Below are 14,047 nucleotides of genomic sequence, written 5' to 3'. Positions count from 1 at the left end.
ATCTGAATCAGTAATTGATATAAAATATTAATAATAACATCAATACTACATGTCGTCTTTAAAGATGAGCAAATCTACAGAGTGTTTGTTCGATTTGTTCATTTCATAAAAATGTAATGAACTACTCATAAGCTGAAACTTTTGTGTTTGATATAGATAAAAAATTTAATCTATGTTACTACTTCTCATATTAAACTGTTCTTGCTGTTACATCATACATCTTTGTAGATCTACATAAATTAATACTAACGCACACTCCACCCTTCGACAGAGAGGTATTATCGGTAGGCCCGATAAGCATCTTCCTTTTCCTTCTGAATTTGACGTATAAAACTGGTTCTTGTTTAGATTTGGGTTGCAAATTTTCATTTATATTAATAAAGTTTACGCAATCATTTAACATAACCAATTTACATTTGAAATACAGCTACCGTCGTCCTGACATTTGAAGTGATAAATATGAAGTTGATCAAACTTATAAAACATATGATCGATATACATTAAAAATCAAGTTTCAAATCAAATCGTTCCAACACAGATTTAATTATGGAAGTTGTTCCGTTTGGGTATAGTGACCAGAGATATGGCAGTCTTCATTCACTATGTCATGACCTATATACATCTGGTTATCAATATTGCTATATATATTTATTTTATTTAATATGCCAATATGTATCACTACTTCACATTCCATACATGTGTTCATAGCAGAGTAACACATTAGTCCTGCATTGTATATTATCCCACCTCTGTCTTACAGAAGATATAGGTATCTTATACAGATCTCCCACATTATAAATTAATCCACATGGGTGCACTAACACACTAAATACGTAACGTTATTCGAACACATTCGACGAATAGACAATATTTGATGATGAAAAAATGGTAGAACTGAAGCTATACAGGGCTGTGTGATTTAGTTACACAGGGCAGTGTGATTTTAGATATATTCTAATATTTTCGGACGTAATAAATATATCCATATCGATCTGTTTGCCACTGTCGGTTTTCTAATCGCTGGACAGTGTCGGTTTTCCTAGTGTACTTTCACTTTGACACTAGGATGGTGAATTTTACCGCCTATATACTGACCAGCTAAAACAGGTGTTCTGCACGTTGTTACAATTTCCGGTATTGTGAGCTATCAACATTACTATTATTGCTATAAAGATGTAATTACCTGGTGGTCGGTCCGATACGCTCATCTGTATGAAGAGTCAATGATTTATCAATGATGTGTAGTACGATGTGTCTAACTGTAAAAAGAAAGTAGAAAAACCTACTTTCGTTTTCGTTTTGATTTACGTGTATTATTTCGGTTAATCTTTAAATAGCTGGTATGAAAAATCTCTTTGTTACCGGAAATAAAGTTCAATTTTCTCCCAAACATCGTATGATTACGTGACAAGGTCGTTTGAAAATAATAACTTTATGACTACATAAAGCAATTGCGCAGTCATTTAAGTTTTAGTGATAACACGAAAATAACATTCAATATTACAAGAATTTTGACATGTCTAAGACATAAACTCTACTTGCTTAAGAGGTCTAGTAAGGATTTTTACGATAACAATTTGACAAGCATGAATTATTACCTTTGTCGAGCTATATACAGCGTGGCTAGTGAAATGAAAGTTGAAACGCTATCGGGTTTTTGGCATTTACCACACTATATAACTGCAGTACACATTGAAACGTTAACACCCGCTTGTCTATCACTTACAAAAACTCTAACCTTTGGTGGATTGACCTAATCGGACGATTCCATGTGTGATAATGAAATACAAGCAGTTTAAAGCATACTTCGGGTACAACCGAGAACGTTACCACAAGGTGTCAAGTCCTTGTTTGTTACATCCAATAATAATATCATTATCTTTTTTTCAGACCTTTTTTTATTACTTTTGATGAATATTCTTTGGTTTTTCTGTTAACGTCGCCTGTTTACTTGTAAAGAATTTTTAAAAGGGATAAATCTGATAACTGAGTAAATCCTTAATATTTGATTAATTGAAAATGCACTGTTGTGTTATAAAAAATTGGATATTCCAAGTATGTATTCAGCTTTATCAGAGGATAGTTAATGAGAGAGACCATATATCGATGCCTAGTATTGTTATTGTGAAAACTTCTGCCGATTTTGATATCTTTGATACTTTCAGTAGTATTTTACATTTAATTGATAAAGACTCCAAAATGTAAAAAAAAAAATATAGTTGTTAGGGATTTTGGACAGATATACGGGGTGGTATGACTGTCAGGAATATCGTATTTCCTGAAACTGGTCTGCCAAAATTTAATATAACTGATCACATCCCGAGCAGGAAGGGAGATAATGTCTCCATTCACGAAAGGTCAAACATTTTGGTGTTATTAGAAATATGGGAAATAAGCGATTATATTTTGAAGAAGATATTTCATTTATCTTATATTTGCCTCTATTTTGAAAGTTGCCCTATGTCGCTGGGATGTTCCTTGAGCCTGTTAATCTACTTTGTGACTTTTACTTTAAACAACGACTAGGTATGAACACAAGAAGGTCTTGAATTAATAGAATATTGCAGTCTGAAACAAACCATACCCAGGAATACTTGCTATTACATGTACCTTTAATATTGTACACATTCCATTCGTCTATTTCTCCTTAAATACTCCTCGATGCTCATATAGTGTACATTTTATTGACATAAAGCACAAAAAGACTTCAATCTGTTTATGATATATGTATTTATTTACCGGTTATATGAGCTGAAATTAAGCACCACAAAAATAAGACGACACAATGTCGTCATTCTGAAAAGTATGATCTGTTCACTTCGAGAAAAATAGCATAATTAAACCGGATTAATTGGACGAAGGATTTTTTTTCAATTTTGATAAAAAGATAAACATAATTTCATCACACACAAAAATATATTCAAATACCGTTTTGACAAAAGCGGAATTGGTAATTACTGAGCAACTGTTTAAATTGCCCTTCACGGCTGAGGGATTACCTAGCTGTCTACACACCAAAATATTCATGTAGGCCAAAAAATTATTAATTTGTGTATATAGCTGTTCATGCAATTAGAGTTAGAATCGTTACAGATAAACTACAAACATGAACCGAGAATATAAAGCGTGGACGACACTATTGTTTCAGTTCAACCTCTTACGGGTAATATTTGTCAGTGTGACCATTCACATTTTTTTAACAGTTTAGACTTACTTATATGCATCGTATCATGATGCTTGCTTATGATTAAATGTATATAAATATAACTAAGTGGCTTTTCTTATATATGGTATACTATTTCAGTGACTTTGATATGGTGACTTGCATCTTACATTCTGTTTTCGTTTTTTCGCTTTTGTGGGGGTTTTTTTAACGATTTTTTGCTTTGGGAGGTATTCGTATTTTCGGGTTGCTTTTTTTAGCCAGCGTGTTTGCACGGACAATAAAACGAAAAGACGAAATGTCATGTATCAGCGATCGTACTTCGAGTATTAAAAAACCTTCTTTGAATGAGAGAAACTGTAAGAGTTATTCCCCCTGCCTCATATTTGTGCTACCTGTGTCAACGCTGCTAACTTAAATACTAACACACGGGCCCCGAATTTGTCAGACTCTAAGCCGGCACTTCAGTAACACATTACATATATACTTCTTCCATTCGCCGAATACAAAATATATTTGTTACATATGCAAGACATTAGAAAAACGTTTTATCTTTCCAACGATGAACCATTTAAACTATTGCTCTGTTATAAACTATATAAACAGCCAAGACAGAACTAAAATTGCGGAGAGATGGTAAGAACCGTTCCAACTAGGTAAACACCTTACATTACAGACGTGTACGACAATTACACATACCTGACACATGGATATAAACCATCTCTACCTACGTTCTTATTTCGTTTTCATGAAGAAACCAGAAACACGTTTTACTTGTTTAGACCTATCACGGTGATCACTTTGATATTAACACTATGTGACTAGGTACAAATCGTGTGTTGTGTGACGTGAGAGGTTCAATTTCGTCATTCTTATTGTCCTGTATACCATCCTGTTGCATTGCGGCTCTTAATTGAATTAAGATCATTTTTCATTCATTTAGATAATGATGAGACATAATTAATTACCAGTTATTAATCATGTGAGTTATCCTACACTTGTTTCATTATTCTTGATTCTCGTTTATAGTCATAAAGTGTCAACTAGTAAACATATATATGTAGTATCTGACCTTTACCTTTTACCCTATGACCTTGACTTTTGACTTTGGTTGAAAGAATGTGGGCTTTTGATTTATTGATCAAGAAATTGATCTAGCCTCTCCTCTTTTTAAATTGGTATAATATTTATTTATTTACAAAATATTTACCTGCATAGAATATCTACAGATAATATATCCCATATTCTAACTTTACCTGTAGGCAAACTATTTATATCATTCTGGACAACTTCGCTTCAAAATTACATAGCAAAATATTTGCAATTTGACCTGTATACTTTGACACGTGGTGTAGTGATATTTATTTACATTTTGGTCATTTCATAATATCAAAATGAAATATTTGCCAGTAATTTATTTCTTTTTTGTTATTGAATTTTGACCTGATTACTTTGACCCGTTGGTGGCAGACTTATCATTATGTTACACGAGAATATTCACCAATCACATCCATATCTATGTGTGTATTATATATATTTTTCGGTTTATTCCATGTTCTATTTATAGAAATAACAATATTGACGTTTATTTCCTTAACATGGAAAACAAATCCAAGAAAACACTTTTTATGAAGAAACAACAGTTCAAGTCCGAGTGTAATCAGCTGCATAGTACTAGGAAAACCGCTCAGAAACTGATTTTATACTGATAGTAACAGTGGCTTTGACATATATTGATCTATTGACCCGATGATGACAGTTAAAGATCGTGGTTAACATATACATTGGAAAATAATGTCGGTAGTAGCATTCAGATTTGGTATTTCAATGAATTATTTTCTGCCTGTCTTAACCTTAAGTATTGTGTTTCATACCTGATACCTGTCCTTTTCTGTAGAAGATATAAAATTCATGCCCTTGCAAAGGTATGGAAATCGACCAAGCTTGAACTCAAGTCTCAGGCATAGAATTGCTGTACATGTCGATGTATGACGTAATATCAAATAATAAGGTATGTTATCCAAAACCAAAATCTGGTGATCCGGGATACCGGTCTTGTCGTGATCTGTGATAAGGCTCTATTTTCAAGGACAAATTTGTATAATGTACGAGGTTTACCATAAACAATAACATATCTACAATATGGAAAATGATTGGTTTTCAGTTGATAATTAATGAATTAAAGATTCCATGACAAAAAACGAGTTTCCCCAAATGTTACAAATGATGTTTCTTATATTTCTGCTGCGTTATAAAACGAATATTTGAAGTTCTGCTTAAACTATTTGTCAAGGAGTTCAAAAAATTCCAAGAAAAATGTGTCCTCAAAAAATCACAATCGTTCATAATATAATGTATTTCCTTAAGAATGACGCTATCTTGTCAATAGCATTGCTGTTGACGTCGCACTCATATAAACCACTGTCACTGCAAAACACCATGTCGAGGATTCCGCCCAGCTGCCGTAACTCGCTTCCAGTTACTCGATGACTTGTGGGAGTAAGTGATGACAAATTCTCCTTGTTTGTGTGATGAAGGACGAGGACTATAACATCCCTATCACCTGCAGAATAGAGAGTATTTATTGCACCAACTGTACGCATAACAATCTGTTGAATCCAAATACGTTATACATTTAGAATGTTATAGTACAAGGGGAAATGTATATCCCAATACCAAAATACCAGGACGAACTTTGAGTTAAAGAGTATTAAAGTATTGATAAAAAAACTATATAATGGCGACCTATAGAAGTCAAAAAGAAAATGATTTCCATTTAGTTAGACGAGGAGTAGGCAATATGGGCGGTGTTTAGCATTCTACCTTTCATCCCCTTCAAAGTGTCTAGAATATTGGTACCAATCCTTGACATGTTCAGACAGAGGACAATTTTCAACCAACTGGTCACTTCCGATGGTGTCTGGGAAAAGTTGATCGCTAACTTTATGTTAGTGTGGTCCAGCCTGTCCTGTACACCTCGTGTCAGTTCTTTTGTAACCATGTCAATGAAAGGCTTGCCTAATCCACTACGATCACAATGCAGACCCAGCACTGTAAGTAAATTTCGATATCCAACTGTTACAGATATCAAGTTCAGCAAATAAAGTTATTACAAGATAAAGTTAAAAGTACAAGGGATAAATTTCAAACAAAGTATATATATATATATATATATAATTATGTATAAATGTAACTAAATTTAGCACCCGCAAGCATTTTGTTCGACTCCGAAATATATTTCAGGATAAGTTACCTATAATATAATGCCCTCTTTTACGTATATCTATACCTATATATATATTTAATGTCAATTTTGGTTGATAAAATATGTTTGAGCAATGAAAGTATTCTAACAAACTAATGACCTCGCAAATATCTACTGGAAATAGTGTCCAGATATCCCATACATTGATGTCAAACGAGATGAAAGTCACTCATTAAGTTATATTAAGGTACATGATAACTCAGATAGTTTTAGAAATACATTTTTATTCAGCAAATCCTTATTACTTTTGACTAGATTCGTACCGTTAACTATCACCTACCGTGAATTCTTATCGCGAATAATTTCATTGCAGTTTATTTCATATTTAGTTCTCAATATTTTGAAATCAATAAAAGAGACACTAACAATTACAGAATTTGTTCTACAAATGGACATAGTTCCTCAAACACATTAAGGATCAATTAAGTAGCCAAAGTCCTTTGTGTTAGGTTTAGTCTACACAACCCTTAATGAACTAACAGTTTGATTTCTGAATTTTATTATTTTCTATCACCAGTTAAGCATCCTACAAACCAATTGATTTTTTCTGTGGATGTCGCTTTTCCTCCAGTTGCCCATGTAATATCTGTACTTCTTTGATCTTCTCATCTGAAATCAAAGCATGTATATAGATCAATCAATTGAGACTGCGCCCTTGAATATGGACTGTACATTTCCTGCTCATGACATAAATACAAAATGTCGAACACTGGTTAGATTTACTCTGGATCAATAGCCTAATACAGCTCAATGTTCCCGTGTGAAAAAAATGAGAGATCAAGTAATTATACTCAGGTTACCTAGATCGTTTCTTGTTTGTTTTAATTCCTGAAGATTATCCTCAAGCCGTTGTTCGTTTCCCTGTAGTTCCACAGTCTTCATCTCTGTATATCATTGAACAATATGTTATTTATTACTCGTAAAACATGGTGATACATTATTGCTACATGTATATTGATTTTAGTAATGATGTTTTATCTCTCCTCTTCAGGAGCGACTCTTTTTTTTATGAAAATGTACTATATGCAAGTTGTTTTGAGCTAAACTCTAACTGCGAAGTTTTTTCGATTTGCAAAATTGCGTCCTCTTGTTTAAATAATAACCAAAAATATATGTATAGATAGGTTATAATGGAAGTAAACTTAAAAAGAATAGCGATTCCATTTCACAACAGATATTAAATATTCTTTTCTATTAATAAATTCGTTGATATAGACATGTATTACACCACTATATAAATTTAAGTTAAGACCAGATTACTTCCAAGATTTACGAAACTAAGGTATGCTAACTAAATACCTAGTCCATTACGATACTAACTTATGTACACATTGAAAATGGCCTCAGTTATCTTATTTTATGAAGACTACTTTGTCAATGATTAGTTAAAACCCCTAGTATGTATGGTATTTTTTAGCTTATTGCGTTTATCTTTGCGTTCATGTTCAAATATAATATTCAGGTAGTTTTACGTACCAGTATTCGATTAAATAGTATGTTTAATTTATAAGACATCGCATATTTACTAATCATACTCCACATATATCGTTTTGTGCTACACTTACCTAGATCTTCAACCAGGCTTTTGTTTTCATTGTTCAATTTGTCAACTTGCAAACGTTCAATGGTAAGCTCATTACTATTTTCTTGTAAAGCTTTCTCGAATTTGCCTTTCTCCTGTAAAATTCTCTGTATTTCTGAACACAGTTTACGGTTGTCAGTCTCCAAATTGCCGAATTCTTGTTTTCGTGTGGCTGTCGATACAGAAATCGGTTAAATGAAACCAAACGTTTACTTCAGGAAATTAACATGGGCACCATAGCGAAAACATAGGCCTTCAAATGTTACCATGATGACGTTTATAAAAGCAAAATACTGTCCCCATTTACCTGTATCTCTCAAAACCCTGCGGTTTTTTATCATTGCGATTGCATGCGCTAGACACTGCTGGAGAAAGATAGTACCCAAGGTTTGCCATAAACTGTATGTTATGTTTAAATGCATTCGAATAACGACATGAATATGAACAATCCTGTGAAAATATAAACAGGTCTACAAACAAAAATAAACTGCTGCATGCAAGTGCCTATTTGGAGTGGGGGGCCTGATAATTAAGATATTTTGAAACTGAGTTGACATCTTGCAGATAAAGGTTGAAGTAAAGGCAAATATACTTCTACGATGTTGTATCGTTATTTTATTCATGCCCAGAATAAAACAAATCAGCTTAGATGGATATTTATATGTCAGCATATCGTTGACATTGTTAGACATTTGCATCATTCCTGTGGAAAAAGAGTCATAAGCCCTGAACCGTGAACCTTTTGTTTATATTTAGATTTATGCCAAATGTTAAACAAAATAATCCAATTTAATAACTTAAATCTTTAAAGAGAACGAGATACACTGAGACATTTTGTCCCAATCCTCGAAGACATTCCCTACTCAGGACATAAATACAAATTTTCAAACCTTAAAATGAGCATGACAGACAAAAACTGATTAGATTTACTCTGGTGCAATAGTCTAATACAGCTCAATGTTCCCGTGTGAAAAATTGAGAGATCAAGTAATTATACTCAGGTTACCTAGATCGTTTCTTGTTTGTTTTAATTCCTGAAGATTATTCTCAAGTCGTTGTTCGTTTCCCTGTAGTTCCACTGTCTTCTTCTCTGGCAAATGGACAACAATGTTCTGTATATCATTGAACAATATCTTATGGTGGTGCATTATTGCTACAATTATATTGATTTTAGTAATTATTCTATATCGCTTTTTTTTTCAAGAGCGATTTTTTTTATAAAACCTTACTATATGCAAGATGCTTTGAACTACAATCTGATTGCGATGTATTTTCGAGATCTTTTCAATTTGCAAAATTGCGTTATCTTGTTAGAATGATAATCTAAACTGTATAAATACACTTCCGATTCTCAAAGACAATACACTGTGTTTATATGCAATCATTTAAAATCTCACGATTAGTAAACATTTCTGTATGCCTTGATACAATATTAATGGCCATGTATATTAACCTATGTTTAGAGTTAAGAGCAACTAATGTCTACATCGTACGCACTGCAGGATACTAGGAAACAATTTTTGTTTATAAATGTTACTTACCAAAACTCTTTTTCAGGCTTTCATTTTCCTCGCGCATTTGGAGTATTTGGGAATGTGCATTTTTGAGCTCAGTTTCCTTTTGGTGTAAAATTTTTTCGATGTCGACTTTCTCTTGTATTGCTACCATAGAGTCAGAGCGAAATTTTGCCATTTCCTCGCGTATTCTATTCAATTCTTCTTTTTGTAAACCTACGACAAGATTTGCTTCGGGTTGGTAATGTCAATAAAATAAAAGATTTTATTAAAAGTGTGCAAAGCCGTATTTACCTACATGTCTATGACTTAATACTGTACCATAGCAGAATACATTGTTGGTCAATGTAGAAACTACATTAACTAAACAGACACTATGAATTGTAGAAGCTTTGAAGTCACAAATATATTGCAGTGTATGGACCAACATAGTGATGGGCTACAAAGGCTTTGTCATTTTCAAAACCATGAATGCTATAATGATGCAGCTCAATGCTAGACTTTTATCATGAAAGTTATAAAGTCATAATTACTATTTTGGTATAATGATAAATAGCTCCACAAGATTAAAGAACATTACCGGTACTTCCATATCTCTTTTCAGTGTCTCGTTTTCCTTCCTGTGACGGCTTTTCAGACAGAGTAAGTCCAGTTTGATCACGGATTCGTTTGTCTTGCATTTTAATGTCTTCTTCCAGTCTTTGTATTCTGTCTTTTAAAGCTTTTATGTCAGCTTCTTTATTTTCAATGGTGCGATCTTTTGTTTTAATTCTTACATTATAGTCTTCAATTACGGTCTTATATTCACAAATCTCTTTATTTAGCTTCTGTTTGTCCCTCTGGAATTCCTCCGTCGCTTTATCGTGGCGTGCGGACAGTTCGGCTACTTCTTGATCGCACCATTCATCACTTGTACAATATTGTTCGTCTTCTTCACGTCCATTTATCAACTTTTCTTTCTGAATAAGAATACGCTCTAATTCCTGAAGGCAACGTCGGGTTTCTGCTGGGAGACGTTTCAACTTCTTTTGAAAATTCTGTGTTGTTGCTGATTTTTGTGCCGAGGACATTTCATGTTGAAGCTTATTATTGCAATCACGACATAAAGTTTTTTTCAGTGTTGTGGCGCCCTTATTTATCGCCTCCTGCACCTTTTTATACTTCTTCATCTCCTCTTCAACACATTTAATATGTTTTTGTGATGCAAATTGTATTTGCTGTAAAGAAACATTATTTTGTGAATATATTGTAATTAACGCAATGACCTTTGAGGTCAAAAACAACATGCAAACTAACGAGCATCAAACACATCTAGCTTTATATCGCAAAAAGAAATATAATATTTCTCAACGAGCTCATTATGATGACCATATAACTCCCCCATTTTTCATAAACCTTCAACCTTTTCAAACACTCTGTTACGAATGTCTATCAACGACTTCTTGCACTACAATCATGACAATAGGAACAGATCTTTGAAAACCGAATCAACTGCGACATGTAAACACCATAGATGTGGGATATAGTGATGTTGCTGTCCGGAAATAGAAAAAATTCACCATAGAGAAATTGAAATCATTACGTTTATCGAAGTTGTATCAGGATGAATGCTATTAAACGTATCTAAATTGATGTTAAGATTTACAGCAAGATCATTAGACAAACAGGATATCAATCATCAACAGACAATTTTAATTGATTTCCTTATTTGCATGAAACATAATTACTTGTTTCGATACCGTAGCTAATATAAAAAAGGCTGAGCTTACCATCTTTTCTTCTAAACGACAAATACAGCATACGTATTATGTCCACAAAATGCAAATAAGTAATGCTATAGATTTATTTAAAGTACATACTTGTACCAAAAGCGATGCATCCGTCTTGTAATACTGAGACCAAAATAGCTGTTCAAATCCCATGATGCAATGCTGTTGTTAGAATGGCTGGAGACTAATCCACGGGTTCACAAATAGGGTAATCATGCAATAATATCATGAAACATGAAATCAGCGACGGAAGTGTAATGCGCATGCTAACTACAGAGAGTGTCTAGATTCATCATAATTGGTCAAAACAATGCGTTATGAGAGTTATTTCGACTGCATTAAGCTATCAAACATATATCAAGAATTTCGTTGATATGTACTCTAATAAAATATAATGTCTCTAAATGATCGCTAAAGTAGTAATATAAAAATAATATGATGTAGCCTTCTTACTTTGACATTTGACATGGTAATTGCATTAAGAGCATAGTGTTTGTTGTGGAAAACGAAATATATTTCATTTGTTGTAGTCCTACCTACTTTGACATTCTTAACCTAGTACGTACACAGATATGTATCTTAGTTATCTACTAGATTTGACTTGTTTATAGTAAGAATCCATTATGAAAACTCATAATAATAGCGATCATAGCAAACACTCGTAATGGAAAACAAGATTGACCTGCTTTACAAGATGTCATTATTCTTAACAATAACGACATGTTCACTCTATTAATAGTATGTTTTACCAAGGTACATATATATATTAAAAGTTAGATACTGCTGAACGTGACATTGAAAGAAAATAGTATGTTTGGGTTTTTTGGTGGTATAATATACATATGTGTACGGTTATGTGAGACACTATCACAGTATTGCATAGGTATGTAAATACATACACGTTTAAAATGTCGCTGTCAATGTTATATCAAACAGAAAATTCATTTTCTAAAGGTGCTGTGAGTGTTTTGTACATTTTTCTCATTTGTTCACCACTTACACTCTCAGACGTCTTATAGCACTCTTCTAAGACAAATAAAATCTGCTCTAGTTCATTTAAATCTAACACAATTTTCCATGCTTGAAATGTGTCATGATATACAAATGGATATATATCCTAATCTGGCTTTTACGTTTAGAGAGGTTGTGATTGAAGCAAAACAATCTGTATCTTACCTGATTTGTATTGTCTTTCGCTTTCTGAGAGGGTTTTTCTACTTTCGTTTCAATGCTGTTCTATAAGCCTACACGTCATTTCCGTGTCGTGTCACAGGTAATACAATAAGGTAGTCAACCATGAAATAGAATACCTTAGAATATTACAGTATACGCCTATAATCTTGATACAATATTGACTTAGACAGCTACATAAGGCATTTCTATAACAGTATGCATCACATTTTATCAGTTCAATTAATTCATATACCAACGAACCACACAATTCACAGACGTATCTGTTATTGTTTCTTTTTCACGTTTGTTGATGTAGTGAAGCGAATGTTGTTTGAAACGTAGTAGTATCTCCAGAACATCTAATTCGTTTATCTAAACACATAAACGAAGTATTATCCAAAACGGTTGATGGCTATGTGATAGATAAGCCATCAATCTATTAGTTGGCATATTTACTATCTAGTTTAGCCCCTGAATCAGTCCTTAACTAGTAATTATTAATCTCTTGCTCATCATATGTTACACGATCTTTACATACAGTGCAAGTTAGTTTGAAATGAAGAATCAGAATTCCGATTAAGTATTTTTCCAACCTTATAATCTTGATCAGGTAGGTTATTTAAATATATTCAAATGTTGCATATGGTCTCCCAATACCTATGTTGACCTTCGTTGTGTCAACGCTCTGTATACAGCTTTACATAAAACATTTAGATAATAATGATTTTCAAGAGGCTCAGAACAAAAACAAACAGGGGAAACTTTCTGTTACTTGATACACTAGACATACTGCTGATTTTAGACAATAACTGAAATGTTAATATAACTATTGAAAGGTTGCTAGATTATATATTCTCAGTGGTCGAATATGGATGAAATAATCATGACATTCTATTTTTTCTTTCACCAAACATATAGTAATATTAAATATGGAAGCGTATTTGAATAATCATTTGTATGATTTGTGTAAAACTACTTCAGTTCGAAAACGGTAAACACGTTGACTTAAGTTTATTTCATGCAGTGAACTGTCATCGCTGGCTAATGATACATTTGAAACATCTTACGTTATTTTCAGGCCCAATAAATCAAATACTTCGCACATGGTAAAACCACTTTCGTTTTGTTTCACGTATTGGATTATCAATGCGGTAAGTCTACTTTCTGTTTAGGTAATACATGTAGTTCAAATAGTGTTAATGACAGTCACCGGGAAAACCTACTTTCATTTTAATCTGAATAAAACATTCTAAAGTGTCGTGGATCTATTTATATCAAGATTGGGAAGTCCTCTTTCGATTTCCAATAGATATAATAAGAATTAGCTCCTAAACTGACAGTCATTACCAAATCAAACCTTGTCTCGAGCACATGTTTCACGTATTGGATTATCAATGCGGTAAGTCTACTTTCTGTTTAGGTAATACATGTAGTTCAAATAGTGTTAATGACAGTCACCGGGAAAACCTACTTTCATTTTAATCTGAATAAAACACTCTAAAGTGTCGTGGATCTATTTATATCAAGATTGGGAAGTCCTCTTTCGATTTCCAATAGATATAATAAGAATTAGCTCCTAAA

General features: G+C 33.0%; 1 protein-coding gene across 1 annotated transcript; it reads right to left on the bottom strand.

Moving 5' to 3' along the window:
• Positions 1-5,505: 5,505 nt before the first annotated feature.
• On the bottom strand, positions 5,506-11,446 carry LOC132560922 (uncharacterized). The gene is made up of 9 exons (XM_060225627.1): positions 11,384-11,446; positions 10,105-10,741; positions 9,552-9,740; positions 9,017-9,100; positions 7,994-8,182; positions 7,229-7,312; positions 6,963-7,037; positions 5,987-6,214; positions 5,506-5,726 (listed from the first exon to the last, which is right to left on the bottom strand). The coding sequence occupies exons 1-9, from the start codon at positions 11,444-11,446 to the stop codon at positions 5,506-5,508; spliced, it is 1,770 nt and encodes a 589-aa protein (XP_060081610.1).
• Between the last annotated feature and the right edge of the window lie 2,601 nt (positions 11,447-14,047).

Source organism: Ylistrum balloti, unplaced genomic scaffold, assembly GCF_031769215.1.
Source record: "Ylistrum balloti isolate Yb309-2 unplaced genomic scaffold, AGI_CSIRO_Ybal_v1 Utg371130, whole genome shotgun sequence".
In the NCBI taxonomy this organism is placed as follows: domain Eukaryota; kingdom Metazoa; phylum Mollusca; class Bivalvia; order Pectinida; family Pectinidae; genus Ylistrum; species Ylistrum balloti.
This window is presented reverse-complemented; position numbering and strand designations above follow the sequence as displayed.

Bases quoted from the DNA above. Each gene is read 5' to 3' on its own strand.
- LOC132560922 (XM_060225627.1), bottom strand. From the start codon at position 11,446: ATGGGATTTGAACAGCTATTTTGGTCTCAGTATTACAAGACGGATGCA. The intron at 8,183-9,016 runs GTAACCTGAGTA...CTGTATCGACAG, and splicing joins ACAAACAAGAAACGATCTAG to CCACACGAAAACAAGAATTC. The intron at 6,215-6,962 runs GTTTGTAGGATG...ATTTACTTACAG, and splicing joins TCCACAGAAAAAATCAATTG to TGCTGGGTCTGCATTGTGAT.